This window comes from Thalassophryne amazonica, chromosome 14 (genome assembly GCF_902500255.1).
Source record: "Thalassophryne amazonica chromosome 14, fThaAma1.1, whole genome shotgun sequence".
NCBI lineage: Eukaryota > Metazoa > Chordata > Actinopteri > Batrachoidiformes > Batrachoididae > Thalassophryne > Thalassophryne amazonica.
In genome coordinates this window covers 47209595-47230743 of record NC_047116.1, presented here as the reverse complement: position 1 = coordinate 47230743, position 21149 = coordinate 47209595, and the positions used below count along the sequence as shown (strand labels likewise).

Sequence of the window (21149 nt, the reverse complement as noted above, 5' to 3'; positions counted from 1 at the left end):
CTCAGGGTGCAGGACAACTTTGTGTCCCTAGGGTGAATAAAAAGAGTTACAGAGCCTTCTCTTTTCATGCACCTGCTTTGTGGAATGATCTCCCTGCCTCAATAAAACAGTCAGATTCTGTAGAGACTTTCAAGTCCAGACTTAAGACGCACTTATTTTCCCTTTCATATGGCTAGCATACTGGCAATTGTATGGTACTATGCTTACTATTGTTTTAAATTCATTTCATTATTAAACAGTGCGGGTCGCAGCCTCAACTTTATCTAAAGTCTGGGTCTTTTAGTGAAGCTTAAGCCTGGTTCACATGGCAAGATAATTAGGCCGATATCGGACCCGATCTAAGCCCTTCTGACAATCTTAAGGACGCCCGACAATCGTGATGATGCTAAAGATAATCTTATCAAATATTCCTGCCATTTGTGGTGTGTTAAGAGCACTCTGCTTGGAAGGACGTCAGAGGCACTCTGATCACAAATCGGGGATTTTCAACATGTTGGATTGTCTCGGCCCGATTTCGCAGTGTGTTGTGTCCCCCGACCGCAAACGAGCACACAGCCTGCTGAATGTGACATGCAGCCAATCAGAAAGTGAGGTGACGGACGCACGGAGCCGAATCTAGAATCAAAACAGCTGTTCTGACTTAACAGAAAGTCCGGTGGTCGAGCTGTCTCCACTCCTTTAAAGAACACCTTTTCTTTTTCAAGAGATTTTGCTGGATTTCCTGTCTGACCTGGGAATGTTTGTGAGTGAAATCTGTTTGTGCATGGAGTTGTCCTTACCGTGTGGCTAAACACCACACACTGTACGACAAACACTGTTAGATCTATGATTTTTTTTTTTTCTTATCTCCACCTGTGTGGTCTCTCAGATTTTAGAAGCCTACAGACAATTTTAAAATCCTGCCATGTGAACCAGGCTTTAGGGCTAACACAGGGCTAGTGGTTTGTATCTCTTCTGTTTTTCTTGTTACTTAATGCTGTCAAATTATATTTGTTGTCTTTCTGCTGCCTGATTTTTTTTTTTTTTGTCTCTCTGTTTGAGAGCTCCATCCAGAAGTGGGAGTGGGTGTCTTCTTCTGCAAGCCTCCCATCCTGTACACCAGCATGGACTCCCAATATTTCCTGTATATTTGTATTGTCAGTTGTGTCTGTTGCATGGCCCAAGCAGAGGGTCACCCCTTTGAGTCTGGTCTGCTTAGAGGTTTCTTCCTCAATATCATCAGATGGAGTTTTTCCTTACCATTGTCAACTGTGTGCTTGCTCTAGGGGTTGGTAAGGTTAGACCTTACTTGTGTGAAGTGCCTTGAGGCAGCTTTGTTGTGATTTTGCACTACATAAATGAAATAAACTGAAATTGAATTGAAGTAAATCTTTGCGTTCCCTGAATACTCACTCATGTCGGATTGCGCAATTTGCAAGGTCTTCTAACAACATTAATGCAAACATTGTTAATACCATTTTCTTCATCACTTTGCACATGCTTTTATATCTACCCATACAATTGCAAACACATGGGTGTGACAGTTGTTCATAAGTGTGTCATGTGCACATCACTCTGATGACTTCTTGTTTTCACATTATTAACAGTTTCCCAGCATCACCTCTAAAGGCCCGGTCCCACTGGGATGGGGAATAATTGCGCATGAATTGAGTATACAAATGTTGGGCATTCGTTGTCGTCCACAACAAAAGTGGCCAAAAATGACAGATGTCTCAGTATGAATTACAGATATATTAATAATGTACAGCAAATATATGACAAACAGTCACGGATGTATAAGGCATGTATTGAAGAAACCGATCGGACGCATTGCGATTATTACGGAGGTATTACAGATATATTGACAATGCAGTGTGCATGTATTGCGCATGCACGGCATCTGCATTGCGGTCATAAATGAAGTGCACTCGGGCCTTTCAGCATCACTATTCACACCAACACCACAGCCTCTGGACCAATTGCTGGACTTGGACAAGTTGATTGGAGTAAAGAAGCAGTGAACAGGGCGAGTGGTGACGTCAGTGGATCACACCAGAGCGCAGCTCGTCTGAATGATTATAACAAGAAGGTAAATCTGTTATAAACATAGGAATAGATACTGTAACAGCTGCAGGGAAGAAGGAAAACACGCAGCTGTTTTATCAAGCCTTGACAATGTAAACAAGTCAAATAATTACCTTTTTAGACGGCTCAAAATGCTTTCTGCAGCTTGTGAGGCGCATGTGTGCACGGCTCGGGCTGCAGCCTCCTCTGTGATTCAGGAAGTGATTAGAGCCATTTTCAACGGCGAATTTGCAGAAAACATGATTAATCCACCACAAAATAATTATTTTATATACGCAGCATCCAGTGCAGAGTGCATGGCAGCCGGTAGAACAAAGAACGGGGTCCAGCTGTGAAAACAGCGGGTGGGATCATCAGGACACAGGCCATGCTGTTGCGTGAAGCAAAACATGCTCATGTCAGTGCGCCTTTATGTTGTTGGATGGCAGTTTTGGGGATCCATAACTACAGCTGTACGTTTCCACAGCTGGACTGGCACTGACTGGCAGGTGTGTCGATGTCTGCCATGGTACGTTGGGTTTACGTGGAGTGTTTGTTGTGCATTTGCAAATTGTCAAATCAGATGCAAAGCTGATGTAATACAATGGCTTTATTTGTGGCCTCTCTGTATTATTATTTTAGTTTGTAATGTGGACATGATAGGCACGCTATATATCTGTTTTACACACTGTCCCAGTCCGCTGCCAAGCCACAATACCCCATCAGTTGCAGATATCAGTGAATAACGGTGGATATACAGCACATAGATTGAGTATGTATTGATTATGTATTGATTAGGTAAGGCGGATGTCATCTGCAGCCAAAATTTTGTGCAGCTCAAAAATCCTGGCAACGGAAATACGTGCCTCTGCGGATAATTGCAGACGTGTGTGGCCAACTCATAAAAGCATGTTTCATGGATATTGCGGACGTTTAACGACTATGAACCAATTCTGTGCACAATTCATATGCAAATTATCCTAAACGCCAGTGGGACTGGGCCTTTAAGTGTTGCCAGAGGAAGAATAGTGGTAGAAACTTGGGTATACCAGGCATGAACTTCGTGTGGGGAACTGTACATTTGTACCGTCATTTCACTTTTGATGCATCTGAATTTTATCATGGAGAAGGATGTAAGGCACATTTTTGTGTGTTCTCTTAATGTTGCCTAAATGATGCTGCTGTACCTTTGTACATGAAGCCCCAGGTGATTTCACTAATTAACATCACTTTGAGCAGATGGAGTCATCTTATCAATGAAAATACCTGGTGGAGTGGGTAGCTGCAAGGAAAACCTGCACCCTCTTGGCCCTTTCTGGAATAAGTTGAAGACCTCTGATCTAGGGATAAGCACTGACATCAATGGCCCTCAAGACCTGTACAGGACCAATTTATTGTTTGTGTATCTGCAACATGGTATCATCAAGATCTTGGCATAAAATCTTGAAACTGAGAGAAAAGGTGGAATTGTTACATCAAACATCAATTTGTCACTCCATTAGAATATCACTATATTACGGTGTCCACACAATGGACTACCCCTCCATGAGCATCAGCCCATGCCCTTTTTTTTTTACCAAAGTTCGTTAAATGTCCACCCCAAAATGAAATAGATTTTTATTAAAGTTGATTCAGTGCCCACCCAAAAGTTTCAACCCAGTCTCACGACAAGTCGTGATTCAGGAGCACAAAATATACATTAAGCTATTGGCTTGTGATATTGTGACAAAAAGCGCCTCATTTTAGTCACAGCAGCACAAATTCATTCTCATTCATTCCTTGATGGCTGCACAGAATTAAAAGTGAAGCGGGCGGGGGGTCAGGGTGGTTATGGTTAGGGTTGGGGGAAGGAGTAGGGTTAGGTTATGGTTAAGGTTAGGGTTGGGGGTAGGAGTAGGGTTAGTAACAGTGAGTTAAAAAAACAAAACGTCTTGAAAATGTGACAGGAGCACGGAAAAAAAACACAAAACAAACAAAAACGTGAGACTGGGCTGAAAGTTTTCATGACATTTTGTCATCTCTTCCGCATCTTACCTGTGACTACATCATCAGTGTGCACTGGTATGGCACACGGGTGCCCCTGGTATTGCATGGCAATGAGGTCATTGTGAAAGTTTGCAGTCTGTGGTATCCAGCAATAGTCTCACACTGTGATTGATTGAGCAAACTGATCAGAATGGACTTAATTAATAATTTGTTCGGCAGCAAAAATTTTCTAATGCATCACTTTTCAGTGGATATCTGGCTCTGATGGAATTAGTGGAAAAACACTGACTGCCGGTGTGCAGCACTTCTAGATGCAAACAGAAGATTGAAAAATGGCCGCACCTCATGTCAGTTCCTACAGTCTGCCCTTTCAGACAGAATTCTGCTGTGACGGTTTTTCTGCTGCCGACATGAAAGCAGCATAATGTCGACTACAAGTCCATCGTTAGATTACAAACAAGTACAGAACAGAATAAATATGCAGCCATCCGGAAAGTTCTTTGTTTGATGTCAGCCGAAAGTTTTGAGCATGCACACAACTTTTCAATGGACTCGCCAGACATCAACTAACAAGAAACACATTTCATGAATGAGGGTTTGTACAGGACAAATCTTCATTTGCACGGGACAAAAAAGGACACAAATGGGTGAGTTATTTGTGATTTATTTTTTATTTGTGATAATATCAGACATTATTGAAATGGGCGGGGCCATTTTGCACGGAATGCCTTGGACATGCCGATACGTGAATACTTTGTGCCATCAAGGAAGACCTTAATGAAAATATAATACATATATTTTGAGGCATAACATTCCTAAATAGGTAGAACATAGTGTTGGGGCCCATGTGGATGACAGGTGTACAGATTAGTAAATTCTGTGATGGGTAGTGATGAGGGTAATCCACAGGCTTGCTGTATCAATAGTTGTATGCAGCGGTGTTTTCCAACCTTTCTACAGTTTTTTTTTTTTTTTTTTTAGTCTCCATAGCAGTCTTTTCTGGCTTTGATAAGGAACCATGATGGAGCCTCCTCCAGATGATGAACCTCTTCCAAATAGTTTGAACATCAAGGGAGCCACACTGTAGCTTTTTCTCCCTTTGAAGTCCAAACTTGTGTTAAATAACTCCCTAATTTCTCTATTTTTTTCCCTTCTTTACTTAGATGTTGAAAACCAGGTGACTTGCCCTTGGGCAGCACTTTATAAAGTCATATCCTGCTACCTAAGATCTGTGGGTGAGTCAGACTTATGTCAAAGAGGTTTATCAGCTCGTGTCTTGGAGATTAGTCAGCTCTTACAGTAAGGGTGATTCCACTTCAAACTCTACGTTACAAGTGCTATTTATGACTGACTGTTACTCGTCAAAAAAAAACAAAAAAAAAAAACAGAAATGAAACCAGATGAGAGTTCTTAAATGAATACATAACTTTATTTAAATAAATGCTTTGTCATAACAAAAAGACAAAGGTTAAAAGAGTACATAAATTACAAGTTGAATAAATATTACACAGTGATATTCACTTTAATAATTTGAGTTTTTTTGTCTTTTTATTTTTAATTATTTGTCTTACATAATTCCCAATGCTGACAATTTTTTATTCCCACTATCCTCCTGCCACTGATGGGTCTTTTTCACAAGCCAGTAAACACCACATTGTTAACCAATTGTATTGCCTCATTTCATCCAGAAAGTGTTATATATTCAGAAAAAAGATGAGATTACTGTACTATTAAAGTATGAAAAATGAATGAGTTCAAACCCAGTAGGAGCCGAGAAACCTGAGGAAGTGACAACTTGCAAACAGGTAAGAAACAGGTCGACCAGCCGTTGGTCTTTTAACTAAAAAAAGAATAAACCTGAAACTTCTAAGTATTCACACATTTGCTGTATCTACTGGTCCCAGATAGGATTTAAGACCACCACTTGAGTTCAACTTTGTCCTCGAATTCTCTCCTACACTATCCTCTACCTGATTGCAGTACTCTGTTCCCCAGATTTCCCAGACTCACTGTAACTTTCTTGCTAACTGTACGTATCTAATGTTATGCAATTGGTGACCCTATTACGGGGAAGTGGCTAGGCCCTGATAACGTCTACAGCTCATTGTGCTCTGTCTTCCTCTCCGCTCCATCTTGTTCGCCCATCGTTCTACTCCCTCTGCAATGGACATCATGCACCATTGCTAGCATACTCTGTGTTACTTTTCTCCTAATATTCCCTAAAAGATGCTGCTGTACTGGCGGTACCAGGCATGGGCTACACAGCCCCTGTCGACAAATATTACCTCAAAGTATCACCTTTAAAAGGTAAGCAAAACATTAACACAACATTTAGCTTTTGTGGCTGTTTGTCTTTTCCACTAACTTCATGATACCACGTCAGGTTGTTGTGTGTCAAAATCACTAGTGAATAATTGAAATAAGTGCAAGCTGCTTTTTTTCCCCATTCTTTCTTTGCTTTTCAAAAGTGGTAGTTGGGATTTGGTGTCGGGAAATACGACAAGTATACAATATTCACAACCAGAAGCCATTTCAGGTGCTAATACCACGTCTTTCTCGATGAAATGATGATTTGCTTGCAAACATCCTTTGGCTTCCACTCTCTCTAGCGATCATGTACATTGGCAGTCACACGAGAAAGCTAATATGTAGCTTATTATTTGTTGAAAAAAGAAGGAGGTTTAACTGATTGTAGTTGCACAGCGTTTTCCTCACGTCATTTTTGTCCAGAAATGCCCCCGAGGTACAGGTACAGACTAAATAGTGGATCTGCAATGCATTTGTGACACCATTTACAAGACTAAACCACATTCAATGTTCTTCTCTTCATCAGAACTAACCTATTTATTGTCAAAACAATAATCAACCCCATTGGCGAGGGCCATTTGAGAAAAGGAAAATGCCCTCTGTGATATCCATGCTGCTTACATGTCACTATTCAAATGTATTTGCATTTAGGAAGGCACTAAAAAGAGCAACCAAATGACCCTGTTATAACCTGTAACCCTTTAGATTTGACCATGCTCCCCTGAAGGTGAAGCAGAGGTGTAATTAGCATTTCCGAGTGCAATATTTCTTCCATATAAATAACTATTTTGTTGGTACGATAGGCTAGCAAAGAGAAGGGTGCAAAAGGGTTAGCTTCTTTGTCCGCTCTGTAGTCACATGACTCTGGGCCATTTCCTGACTGGCTACAAGGACCTACTCAAATTGCTTACTTTTTTCCAAGCACCATTAAGTCATTGTCATATTTGTTTTGAAAGGAAAAACAACATTCATTAACTACTTAAAAGTTATATAATACACCAAGGTTACACTGTAGAAGCAGTAATGAAGGGAAACCACTTGATAAAAAAACATGGCTCAAAAGTGGGTGCTCGTTACTTCACTGAAGGCAAAGAAAACAAAACCTTACAAAACTACACTTCACACATCTCCGAGGAGGAACGAACCTGACTGTCGGATTTGATTACACACTGTACTCAGCCTCACATTAGTTAAAAGGGGTCATATCTTGCACATTTTCTGGAACGTAATACAGGTTAGCATGTTTGTGAAGAACAGATATTAAATTTGGAAGCAAAAAAAAAAAAAAAAGCCTGTCAATATAGAGATATGTATGTATATGTTTGTGACTATTTAAGTTTAAAGTCATTGTTCCTCACCATGCTTGCTCTAACTTAGGACTGGTAGTGTCTTTACGTTTCTCACCCATATGCGCCATGGGTGTGTCAAGTGGTGGAGACTCATGAAGGATGACTCGACAGAATGTTATGTCTCTGCTGGAGAATGTCACATGGCATCGAAGGGAGATAAATATATCACCTAACCATGTAACTAGTACACCTCCAACCAAGCCAAGAACATACAAAAGTGCCTCTGCTTAATATGCAAGCTAACACAGTCCTAACCCAAACTGTAATTTAACCATAATCTTACACGTTGTATTGGTTCTTCCATCTACATTATCACACCAGCTCATGTCTGGGAATATACGCTGGTGCTGCATGTTACAATAACCACTACACTACAGAACCACTCTCGTTCCTGCATGGCAACCGACCAGGCAGACAACTGTTCCACACCTACATCCTAAAAGCAGTCATCATCCTTCACAGCCAGGTGGCATGTGACTTTCCCCTGGCCTTCTCCAGTTGCTGTGTTCTCAACACCAAGGCACATGCGCATTGGATCATGCCCAGAAAAGCTCAACTCATGGCCAAAATATCATGGCTGACATTCCCTCACAATGCAAGTGGTATACTTTATCTGAGTCTCCCGAAGTAGCTTTTTGTTGGACACAAATCCATCCCAGTGGTATCCAAGGATCATCTGAACAGACCAAGTACTATACAGCCATCGTCTTAGGTCACTAGTTAAAGTTCAGGTCTCACAACCATACAGTAAGGCAGAAAGCACTAGGACGCTAAACACTTGGACTTTGGTTCTCCCGTTGTGGCAAGTCCTCTGTAGTGAGGAAGATTTTTTTTTTATCAATTCCCAGTCGGGAAGATGGACACAGAGATGACTGAGCATGCTCAGTCTTGATGTGCACTGTTTCTGACATTCTCCTATAAAGGTACTGGCATCACCAAACTCTTTTATTTACCAGGTTGATGATTCCATAGGCTCTTCCAAGACATCTCTCAATATCTAAGGTTGAGGACCCAAAGACATGCATGTCACTATGGAGATTATCAAAGGATAGGTTGACACTTTTATTGCATACAAACACAGTTTTCACGGCTGCTTCCAGCACTCAGGCACTAAAAGCTTGAATCTTAGACTTTATCAATTAACAATCATAAACCCAGGCACTCCGACTCCTCACTCAGCTTCTCCAGTGCTGCAATCAGGGCATCCATTCATTTTGCAAAGATCACACCATCATCCGCAAGTCAAGGTGACTGAATTTTTCCATGCTGACAATGACTTCTAAGTTGATGGACTCTACAAACCTACTCAACACCCAGTTCATCTAAGTACTGAACATGGAAGGAACCAGAACATATCCTTGATGCACATCAGCATTCATAACAAGGGTTTTTTTTTTTTAGTTTTCTTTTCAGATTGAACAAGATACATTAGTCATGAATGTATTATGAAAACCCATCATCTTCTGACCAGGTGTCCTTCATGAGCCTCCGCAAGCAGAAGTCCATTTTTACCCATTGACAGGGCATGATATAGAAGTATAAAGTGAATCATTTCAGACTTGCATTTTTTTTACTTGCAGTCACAGAAACATGTGACATTGATGTTCATCATGAAAATTGAAAACTATAAGCCTAAAACCTTTGCTGCACAATAAGACCCCTTTACCTGTAGTTGGCCGGTATAACCAGTGCTCTCTAAGCTCTGTGTGGATCTGCATGGCAGTTTCTGTACAAACAGGCACAGTTGGCATATCTAGCTACACTGTCAAAGAGCCACTTATGCAGGATCATTTGTAACAATCAGATTTGTTTCCAACTGCTCAATGTGTGAATACTTTCCATCAATTATAGAGAAGGCCAACCCCAAGACCACTTCAATCACGAGCAATACTTATTGTGACAAAACAAAAATAAAGAGAAACAAAAAGGACATTCTTTTGAAAAAAGGTTCATTCTGTCATCCAGCAACACCAAGCCTCACACATACTTCACGTTCACACAGGACACAAGCACGCATTCAGGCAAGCATCATTTTGTGACAATACACATATTTAAGCAGGTTCCCCGATGATAAGTGCTCTGACAGACCCACATACCCAGATAGAGTCAACTTTTACAGCATATCCTACCCCGTTTTCCTTGTTTCCTGTTTTTAACAAACACACAGACACACACACACACACACACACACACACACACACACACACACACACACAAATCAAAATACCAGTTGTTAATTCCATAGTGGTATCAGATTTTAAGTCATTATGGCCAATTTGTCCTCTTCAGAATGGTTTGATGCTGACTGTACATCTTATGAAATGCTCTTGAAAATCCTCAGATTCTTTAACAGTACAGATGGGTGTCAAATTTCGGGAAAACTGACATAAAGAGTAAGGTGTTAGGTATAACCGGAGCTGTTTCAGTGCTCCTAGATTTGACATATTTCTCAAAGTTTCAAGATTGAAGACAACCACCCTTGCAGCAGATGTTTCTTCATGTGATGAGTGGAAGAGAGCCTTATCAAACACTTCGGTATCTTGAATATTCAGCTGAGTACACCAGCATAGCAGTGTCTTGATCATTGTGTCATTTATGTAGGTTTTCCTTTCATTTATCACCCATCTGTATTGTATGCATAGTATATTCTCATCATTCTAGAGCTGGGGCGCACTCAAGGGACCCATAGAGTTCAAGGGAACTAAACTGGAGATATTTTCCTCTCATCTGGAAATGAGTGCTTAGTCGATAACAGAAAAGACAAAAACAAAAGTCTCTTTCAGCCTGCTCCTTAGCTTGAATTCTTTGTTGATGTTGTTTTTATTCTTATTTCCATTTGGAAACAACATGTTGGAGAGACTAGGTGGTGGAACATACAAGTGTGATGTAGAGAGGAGATGCGGGCCCTGGGTCATGTGATGGATGGGGGGGAGGTTGGGGGAGTCGAGGGGTTTGGAGCTGAGGGCAGTACCCAGTTCCTCTGCATTTTATTCGTTATTGTTGTTGCTGCTGCTCTCCAGGTCCTTACACTGAATGTCCCCTCCGCTGTAATCTGTGCCCGGGAGTTGAATGCCGTATTTGTCCACACACCAGCAGATCCCCCGTTTGCGACCACGAGAGGGTTTGCACTGAGCGAGAGCAGAAAACATAGTTTTAATACAAGAAGTATAATGGACAAAGACAAAAAAGAAAAAAAAAACACATTAAAAAACTTGAACATAACAGTTCATTGGTTACATGCGAAAACATGTAATGCATTTGTTTTCCACCAAAGTTAGTCCAAATTGGATCATAACTGAGTTATTTTATTTATCTAAATGTTATACCCCCAACACTGTGCACAGGTGTAATGAGATATATTACTCATTTAATGCTTAATTCAACCAGCAAGGGGTTTCATTCATCTTCAACCACTTATAGCGGGGGCAACAGCTCTAGTAGGGGACCCTAGACTTCCCTCTCCCGTGCCACATTCACCACCTCTGAACTGGGGGATTCCGAGGCCTTCCCAGGCCAGTGTGGAGATATAATCGCTCCACCTAGTCCTGGGTCTTCCCTGGGGTCTTCTCCCAGGTGGATGTGCCTGGAACACCTCCCTAGGAAGGCGCCCAGGAGGCAGATGCCCGAACCACCTCAGCTGGCTCCTTTCAACGCAAAGGAGCAGTGGCCCTACTCCGAGTTCCTCATGGATGACCAAACCTCTCACCCTATCTCTAAGGGAGACACCAGCCAGCCTCCTAAGGAAGCCCATTTAGGCCATTTCTTTCTGTCATGACCCAACTCTCATGACCATAGAAGACTGACCAGTAGATCGACAGCTTTGCCTTTTGGCTCAGCTCCCTTTTCGTCACAACAGTACAGTAGAGCGAATGCAACAGATTCTCCGGCCAATCTCACGCTCCATTGTCCCCTTACTCGTGAACAAGACCCAGAGGTATTTGAACGGCTTCACCGGCAAGGGGTGCTAAATCAAATAGACATTATACAACCCACAGGGAGCAGTACATGTCCACATCAGAATGTGCACCATGACTGTTAACCATTTTACATGGTCTAAAATGACAGTATAGATATGATGATGCTGATTACTGATTCTGAATATATTGGTTACCTGAGTGTTACACAAAAAACAAACAGAAAAAAAACAGAAGTTTTTTTTTTTTTTTTTTTTTTTTTTTTTTTTTTTTTTTTTTTTTTGATGACGACGACAAGAAAAGTTTATATCGGTGAACGATAATAAGGAGAAGGGTTGGGACTTTATTTTTTGTCAATTTTTAATTCATGGCTTCCTCTTTACTTGTGGTCTCTTAAAGGTGGATGATGTCACAGCTCTGGTCCCTCCAACATATTGGGCAGTTTGTTGTAGTAATCCTGAGGTTTTGATGGACCTTAAAAAAATTTCAATTGCTGCATGTCTTTGTGGAGTTACAAAATTGTGCTTCAAGTAAGTCCCTTCAAGCTGCTCTGTTGTTTTCACTCGGGGTCACCACAGCAGATACAAGGTAGATCTGCATGTTGATTTGGCACAGGTTTTATGCCGGATGACCTTCCTGATGCACCTCCACGTTACATGTAGAAATGGGGCAGGGGTGGACTTTGAGCTGGGAACCTTCTGCCACCGCCCCTGTGCAAAATTGTACTTCAAGCCCTGTTTCAATTCTCTGTTTTTCCACTACACAGGTTCTAGAGCAGGGGTGGCCAAGTTCGGTCCTCGAGAGCCACATTCCTGATACTCTTAGTTGTCTCCCTGCTCCAACACACCTGAATCAAATGAAAGACTCGTTAGCAGACTTTTAATGAGCCTTTCATTGGATTCAGGTGTGTTGGAGCAGGGAGACAACTAAGAGTGTCAGGAATGTGGCTCTCGAGGACCGAACTTGGCCACCCCTGTTCTAGAGGTAGACCTTCAAATCCAGCCAAAGGTTCCCCAATTAACCCTGAATCTGCCAATTAGCCATTCAGAAGGGTCTACAAGTAATTCCATCAATTTATAGAATCATCTGGAATAGTCTATGCTATTTAAAGAGGAATCCATCATGGCATATGCACACTGACAATGACCCGCTGATATAGCAAATAAATAAATTAATAAATCAGTGTTGTAATGATTATTTTAATAACTTCAATTAGGAATAAAGTAGATGTTTGAAAATTACATTTTTGCAATTGAGTGCTTTTTGATTGTTTTCTAAAGTGAACTCACCTGCTTGCGCTTGAAGAATCCTTTTCTATCACAGTTAGGAAGGTACAAAGACAGGGCCATTACCCGGGACGTGTCCTTCATTCCCTGAATGATCCCGTCCAATTTTCTTCTGCAAGGTCCCTTTGGAGAAAGAGCATTGATTTTCAATCCCGTAAAAGGAATGAGCTCATTGTCTGGCTTTTGGTTGTCTGAGGATGATACAGGGATAGCTGAATTCACCATCACCTAGTACTCATTCAAATCTCACATTCAAAGTGTATTAAAAGTTCACAATAGATGGTCGGACTACAACAACGCAAACATTCCATCATTAAAAAAATAAAGGGGAATTTTGTTTAGCATCTACTATGAGTACTTACAAATTCAGGCTCATGCTTGTCGATGGGTAGAGGGGAGTAGTCCAAAGTAGAGCCTATGGAGCGCTGCTTACCCAGATTCCTCTTTTTCTCCTTTTGCAGTGCCTGCACTTTTTTACTGTTCACAATATCTTTGGGAAGACGTGGCACTTTTGCTGGCTGCAGGTCCTCTGTAATCTCTGGGGTCATGGGGTCCTCATGTTCAGGAGAGTCGCGATCTGCATAAGAATGATAAAATACAATCAATGAATGTCAAGTTTTGAACCTATGAGCACAAACTGGGCTAATTCATTCTACAATGCACAAGCCTCCACCACCATTGGTCTCCACCACAGGCAGATTTCTGGTCTAGTTGTGTTGTCTTAATTTTAATATAAAATGATTGCCATTTTAAAATCCTGTCCCTTCTAGAATCCCTTCACAGTGCTGTAAACGGTCTGAGAGGCATTTCTGGCAGAAGACTAACTAGCATTAAGTGTCCCACAGCCATCAAGGTGCCCTGACACTTGCACGCATTTAACCCCGGCAGTGCTGCACAGTTCATCATGCCAATGCCACTGTGTTCCCAGCTGGATGCTGCACTTTGTGCCACTGGATACTGCGTATATAAAATAATTATTTCATAGTGGATAAATCATTTTCTCTCAGAGTTTGGCTGATGAAAACACCTCTAATTGCTTCTGGAATCACAGAGGACCATTACAGCTATAGTTTTTTTCTCTCTCTCTCTCTCTCGCTTGTGTGCTTCATGAGGTGGAGAACACATTTGGAATTGTCTAAAATGTAATTATTTGTAATATTTATATTGTAATAACTTGGTAAAACAGCTGCATTTTCATTCCTTCTTATGAGTACCTGTAAAATAATGTTTATAATAGATTTAACATCTCATTATAATTGTTCAGATGAGCTGCGCTGTGTTGCATTGCGCTGACGCAATGACTCGCACTGACACAGTGTTTTTTAATTGTTTGCGCAATGTTCACGTGAAGTTCACATAATTAGTTTGAACATTTCAAAATTTTCTTTGCGCACTTGCACGAAGCTGCGCACAGTTTACAACGGTTTACAACGTTTACTCTCTGGCATGGCAGATTGTGTATCAGTGCATGGATCAAATTCGTGCAAGTGTCAAGGCACCTTCAGACTCTGTACATCCTCCCTCCCTCTGCCATTCATGCACACAATAGTTGTTCCTTCCCTGCCTTGTTGTATCTTATCGGTGCTCATTTTTATGCTACTCGAATGTGCAATGATAACATTTGCAGCTGCTCATATGGACAAGGATCACTTCTATTCTCAGAATGTGCAATAACTCATTTGTATGCGCAATATTATCAATGCCATTAGGCACAGTTGTAACATAAGCAATTTCCTTCAGGATTAATAAAGTCTTCTGATTGTGATGCATCAAAATTACTTTGAAGATGTGTATTCAACTTCAGTTCTTGACATTCTGTTCAGTTTGTCTCTTAACTTGAACAAATTTGCTAACCTACTTTTGACATGTAGTGATGGCTCATTTTTTTCAGTGTGAAACATCATTTTTCGTTTTTTTTTTTTTTTTTTTTTTTGATGAAAAAGACACCTGGAAGGGGTGTGGTCAAAGTTCAAAACAGATTTCCACTCATTTCCAGAAAATAAAGCAAAGCAAACAGAAACTTAGGGTCTGTGATTAATGTAAGCCTGATGTGTGCTCTCCAGCCTCAGTGGTGACTAAGTAAGAGTAGCAAATATATTTTGACATTTTAGCATCAAAATGGTAACTCAAGTCTCGGGCAATAAGTCCATTTAAATTTCGATTAATGAAAACTGGTACAGTGCAAATCTGTAAACATTTGTGAGTGGGAAAGTTGTCATTAAATGTGTAACTGATGATGTCATGGCCTTTTGATGTGTCTGGCAGCGGCTGAGTTTGTGACTGCTCTCTGATCTAACGTAAAAAGGTGCAGCAGTGGATTGGAAGGACACATAAAGCTTTGGCATATTGTAAAAAAAAGTTCCTGTATTGCAATATCTCTTAAAATTACACTTATATGATATAAAATATGCAGAGAATATCAAATATGATGCTCTGGATTTGTATAATAATAACAATAATAATACAGATAAATAATTTCAAAAGTATGAAATCAATAATGCCCCAGTGGGCTGTAATGTTTTGGTCCAGGTTCGAAGCAAAGTTTGTTGTTAAACTTAAAATCTTCTTTTAAATTTAAAAATATTATTAAATTTAAAACTTAAAATTGTCTTTTAAAATTAAATTTAAAAGACAATTTACAGTCTCAGTCACTGGATAAGCAGGACATAATATTCAGAATGAGGTTTTTTTTTTTTTTTTTTTTGCATACTGAATTAAGATGCTAAGATCTGCAAACTTGAATTTGATGCTCCAACTTTTAAATTTGCTTTGATATTGATATCGTTTTGTTATTATTTTTTAAAGCACACAGTTATTCAACAAAGGACTGCCATTTTCTGGTTAAAAACCAAACTTGGATGACACTACTTGCAGTATATTTATTCCAAACCTCAGCTCTAAGTCTTATGTAGGTCTTTCCATTTACATTTCAACTGGATTTTTTTTTTTTTTTTTTTTTTTTTTTTACTTTCCAGGAGTATTTCACATTAAAAGAGTAATGCAAAAATGTCTCTGTGAAGGTAAATGCTTGTCCACTAGCAGCCATAAGAAATCAGTCAATACAATAAAAGTAAATATGAATTTTCCCCCTAAATTTAACATTAATGTGTACTCCCGTTCAGGAATTCCAGGTGCAATATAAATATTATGAGCTGGTGTTTTGGATGCCAGGCAGAGGAAAATGTAACAATGTAGACTGCCCCCCCCCACACACACACACACACAAACACACACAAATTGTCTCAGCTCCCACAGGGGGCACTGCAGCCTCAGAGTTGGTAATGTTCCTCTTCATAGGATATTCACAGGTTGAAGTCCGTTATCCCCAACCTCACCCCCTAACCTCCCCTCGCTCCTCCAATCTTTGGGGTTCAGCCTCTTAAGCATGGACCCCCACTCAGAGGTTCTTTGAGGCCACAGAAAGAAACCTTCTGCCCCCCCTCCGTAACCCACCCCCAACACCCCCTTGGCTTAGTTGTATAAGTACAGAGTTATTGTGGGGATTGTGCCAGGCCCCAACTGGCTGAAGCAACCGGTGCCAGTGGATGACCCTGGTTATATTTATCTGACAAGGAAACCCACCACGGTGCACAGGGCCAGACGCACTGAACCAGAGAGGAATGTTGGCCGAGGAACACAAACCACTGCTGTTAAAAAACAAACCGACTTCCACACCAGCATGTGGATAAAGAACTGAAGGGAACAAGTTGGAGAATATAACTTAACAAGTAGCCAACGTACCAGAGCGGCCTGTTAGCACATGTGAAGAAAGGCACTGAGACGGACCAGCTCCAAAGAGCTGATGTTCAAAGAGCCTGACACAGCATGAGCGTCTGGAGTCTACGGGAAGCGGTGGGGAGGGGAGTGGGGGGGGCAGAACGATTACCCGAATTGGGTCTTTGGCTTCTGCACTGTGCTGCCGTCTCTTTGAAATTAATCTCACAACTCATGACTTGGCAGGCCTTGGTTTGTGTTTAGATATGTCCTTGTGTCTCCCCGCTCAGACTACTAGGCTATAAACTGCTATAAATAAATATGTCAAACAAGCATTCTTATGTACACAACACCAGGACCAAGGTGGAAAAACTTTTTTGTTGTTTTTACTTTTGCTGTACAGTCCAATCAGTTTTCAATATGCTCGATTAAATGCCAGATATTTGGCAAATAAATCACACTTTACTTTTATATACATTCCTCTATCATGTGTAATCTAGTACAGGGACAGACTGTGTATGGCTAGATGAAAAGGGTCATTGTGCAAAATATGTTTTTTTTTTTTATCTGCCTTTTACAGTTACATATAGGTGAGGTTTCATGTTCTACATCCTCAACATCCCACAACAAAATTATCTATGGTAATCTATTCAATGCTGGTTGTCTATCTGTGTGATTATCAGAATAATTTTTCAAAAACACATGGATTGATTTGAATAACAGTTGGTGGACATGTAGACCTTGGACAAAGGCGGAGCTGATGAAATTTTGGTGCAAATCTTGATCAAGGGGTAGATCTGGGCTTTGATCAGCGATCAAAGGCTACCAAGTGTAACAGAAATAGAATGACTTATGGTAATGACTATAAAAGTATCAAAGTAACTGTAAGTCACTGATTGGTTGTAGGTAACTTTGAAAGAAGAACCGGAAGACCTGACAGTAACCGCAGCTGAGGGACTCTGAATTGTGAAGAAACTTGAAGGAACACTAGTTCAGAAAGTTTGGCTGGTTAACCTAAGAGGACCCGACAGTAAATACAGTTAGAGCCTGTAACTGTAATGTAAGTTAAAGTAAGGTGAAATATTACTTTGATCTGATGTGACCTTTCTTTCAGATGATCTTTGATCTTGATTTCTTTGATCCCAATTAAAGAGTGAAGCATTCAGGATTCACAGTATGTTCTACATCAAGGATCAAAGTTCAAACATTAAACCTGATTTCAAATCCAAAGGCAATTCACCTAAAAGTAAGACAAGCTGGCTTACATATAAGGTAACTGCAGAAGTAAGAGAGTGACTGTAAGGTAACTCAGTGATTGCAGGCAATTCATTTTCTAAACCACCTTATTACAGTTAAGGGGCAGTTGGAGCCTATATCCCTGTGGTCATTGGGTAATAAGGTGGGGTACACTGTGGACAGGTTGCCAATCTATCAACTGAGTAAATGTTACTTGAGAGCAACTGTAACTAAGCAACTTACATGTACAAGAAGGGAATAAAAGTAAAATGAAAAAGGAAGACTGATGACATTGAATGCTGTCTTAGTTTAAGCCTGAAATTGTTTCATTTTAATGGTGTACCACCTCTGGGATTTTAAGATTTAAGTCATAAAACAAATGGTAATGTGATGACAAGCGAGGATAGTGTGTTAAAAAGGTGGAGGGAATATTTTTATGAGCTGATAAATAAAAAAAGTTAGAGAGAGAAAAGGCTGGATGATTTAGAGAGACTAAATCAGGAAGTGCAAGAGATTAGTAAGGATGAAGTGAGGGCAGCTATGAAGAGGATGAAGAGTGGTAAGGCAGTTGGTCCAGATGACATTCCACTGGAGGCACAGAAATGTCTAGGAAAGATGGCAGTGGAGTTTCTAACCAGATTGTTAAATAAAATCTTACAAAGTGAGAGGACATCTGAGGGGTGGAGACGAAGCATGTTGGTTCATACTTTTAAGAACAAGGGTGATGTGCAGAGCTGCAGTAACTACAAAGGCATAAATGTGATCAGCCACAGCATGACGTTATGGGAAAGAGTAGTAGAAGCTAGGCTTAGAAAACAGGTGAAGATCTGTGAGCAGCAATATAGTTTCATGCCGAGAACGTATATGGTAAATGGACTGCATTTATATAGCGCTTTTCCATCTGCATCAGATGCTCAAAGTGCTTTACAATAATGCTTCACATTCGCCCCGATGTCAGGGTGCTACCACACAAGGCACTTACTACACACTGGGAGCAACTAGGGGATTAAGGACCTTGCCCAAGGGCCCTTAATGATTTTCTGCTCAGTCTGGGATTTGAACCAAGGATCCTCTGGTCTCAAGCCCAACAGCTTAGCCACTAGACCATCACCTCCCCTAACATTAATGTTAGAAAGAGCACTGCAGATGCAATGTTCACTCTGAGAATACTGAATGAGAAGTATACAGAAGGCCAGAAGGAGTTACATTGTGTGTTTGTGGATTTAGAAAAAGCTTATGGCAGGGTGCCAAGAGAAGTGTTGTGGTATTGTATGAGGAAGTCTGGAGTGGCAGAGAAGGATGTGAGGGTAGTGCAGTACATGTACAACAATAGCATGACAGTGGTGATATAGGCAGTAGGAATGACCGACTCATTCAAGGTGGAGGTGGAATTACACCAAGGATAAGCTATGAGTCCTTTCTTGTTCGCAATGGTGATGGACAGGTTGACGGATAAGATCAGAAAGGAGTCTCCATAGACTATGATGTTTGCAGATGACATTGTGATCTGTAGTGAGAGTAGAGAGCAGATTGAATCTAGCCTGGAAAGGTTGCATATGCTTTGGAGAGCAGGGGAATGAAAGTCAGTAGGAGCAAGACTGAGTACACGTGAGTGAATGAGAGGGAGCTCAGAGGAAAAGTGCAGTTATAAGGAGTAGAAGTGCTGAAAGTAGATGAGTTTAAACACTTGGGGTGAACTGTCCAATGTAATGAAAAGCATGGTAGAGAGGTGAAGAAAAGAGTGCAGGTAGGGTGGAGTGGGTGGAGAAAGGTGGCAGGAGTGATGTGTGATCAAAGAGCTGTCAGGATTTCCCCTGGATCCTGGTTTTAACTGTCTTTTAATGTGTCATGTGTTAGTTTCTCCACCGGATGGCGGCCTCTGTTATTTTCCACACCTGGATCACATAGTGATTGATTATTAGACTATTTAAACCCTGACTTTCTGTTCAGTAGTTGCCAGATTCTTGGATGACTTTCCGTGAGATTCAGATGCTTCTCTAAGCTCTCGAAGCCTGGCCAGACTTGTTTGTCGCCTTGCTTTCCTCGTTTTGCCTCACCCGCTTTCAGAGCCTCGTTCCATGATCCAGACAAATACTAGGAGGACCAAACCTGGTTGCCACCCCGTGACCCTGACTGCGTCTTCCAGCTGTGTTCAGCTGTGTTCTGCTTCCTGTCAAAGGTCTGCCAGCAGCATTTTGAACCAATTGGAGACCCCTAATGCTGGACTGCGGTAAACCAGAACATAGAGCATTGCAGTCGTCCAGTGCATGAATCTGCATCAGCCATCGACAGGATGAGAGGAACCTTCACTATATTTCAAAGGTGGACGAAAGCAGTCCTCGTAATATCTCTAATGTGGAGGTTAAAGGACTGCGTGGGATGAAAAATCATCCCAAAGTTCCTCACTTTGTCATTGTAATGTATGTATTATAATTTGGTTTAAGTCTACATTAAAAACATACTGCAGGTGTATTAAAATTTCAAATAAATTTAATGTCCACTTTTTTGTCATGTATCTGCAGTCAGCAGCAGCAGCATACGTTTTATGAGGACAGCAGCGTCTGTCTACATTTCTCTTCTTGTCACGAAATCCCCAGATTCATAGTTTTTGAAGTGGGCTCTTTGCTATAGCCACAAAATTTCAGTTTTTCCGTGCTTAGGGTACCCAGCCTGTAAAAGAAGGCTTAAAGGGTTTGTGTTTAACTCCTGAAACTGAGCCAAGACACTGGACCAGATCCAAACGAGGCAAGATGTGCAAGTCTTTCTCTCTCTCTTTCTCTCTCCCCCACTAAAGATTTCATTAGGACAAGAGGAGCTGCCCAGCCAAAGAAGGTGCACCTGATACCTTGCTGTTTAAAAATTAACATCTGCGCACAATTATGCTTCATGAATATCCCAAGTTTCTTGCAGGCAACAGTCCAAAGCATGAAAAATAAGTTAAGCATTGTTTCTCTCTCTCTGTCTCTTGCTGTCTATACAAATACAATTTAGTCAGAGGAAACACAGGATTGCAAGTTCCACACTTCTTCTCCCCCCCAATCACCCCCCAGGATTACGGCACATTTGTTACGTCCTGCCTTTGATTAAGTCAGTCTGTGCACTGCATCTGAAATTACATCTTTACAACATGTAAGAGAGTCGTGATTAACGGTGCTGTTTAATCTGAACAGGGGGTAGGACAAGATAATTGTAGGGATAAACGAGCTGGAAGGGCAGCTTTTGTATGAAACTTGATGTTCGTAAGCCATCCTCTAGCCTGGGTACAACTCTGCTACTTAATATTTGAAAGCCAAGGACAAGGTGTGATAGCACAG

The 21149-nt window shown here is 41.0% G+C and overlaps 1 protein-coding gene across 1 annotated transcript in view; it reads right to left on the bottom strand.

The window, feature by feature from the left end:
- Window positions 1–5439: 5439 nt before the first annotated feature.
- LOC117525265 (insulin-like growth factor-binding protein 5) overlaps window positions 5440–21149 on the bottom strand; it is a 32684-nt gene continuing 16974 nt past the window's right edge. The window contains exons 2-4 of the mRNA XM_034187105.1: window positions 13248–13462; window positions 12889–13008; window positions 5440–10813 (exon numbers count right to left, since the gene is read on the bottom strand). Of these exons, the coding sequence (XP_034042996.1) occupies window positions 10673–10813; window positions 12889–13008; window positions 13248–13462 (476 nt within the window). The 3' untranslated portion in view covers window positions 5440–10672. The remainder of the gene's footprint in view (window positions 10814–12888; window positions 13009–13247; window positions 13463–21149) is intronic.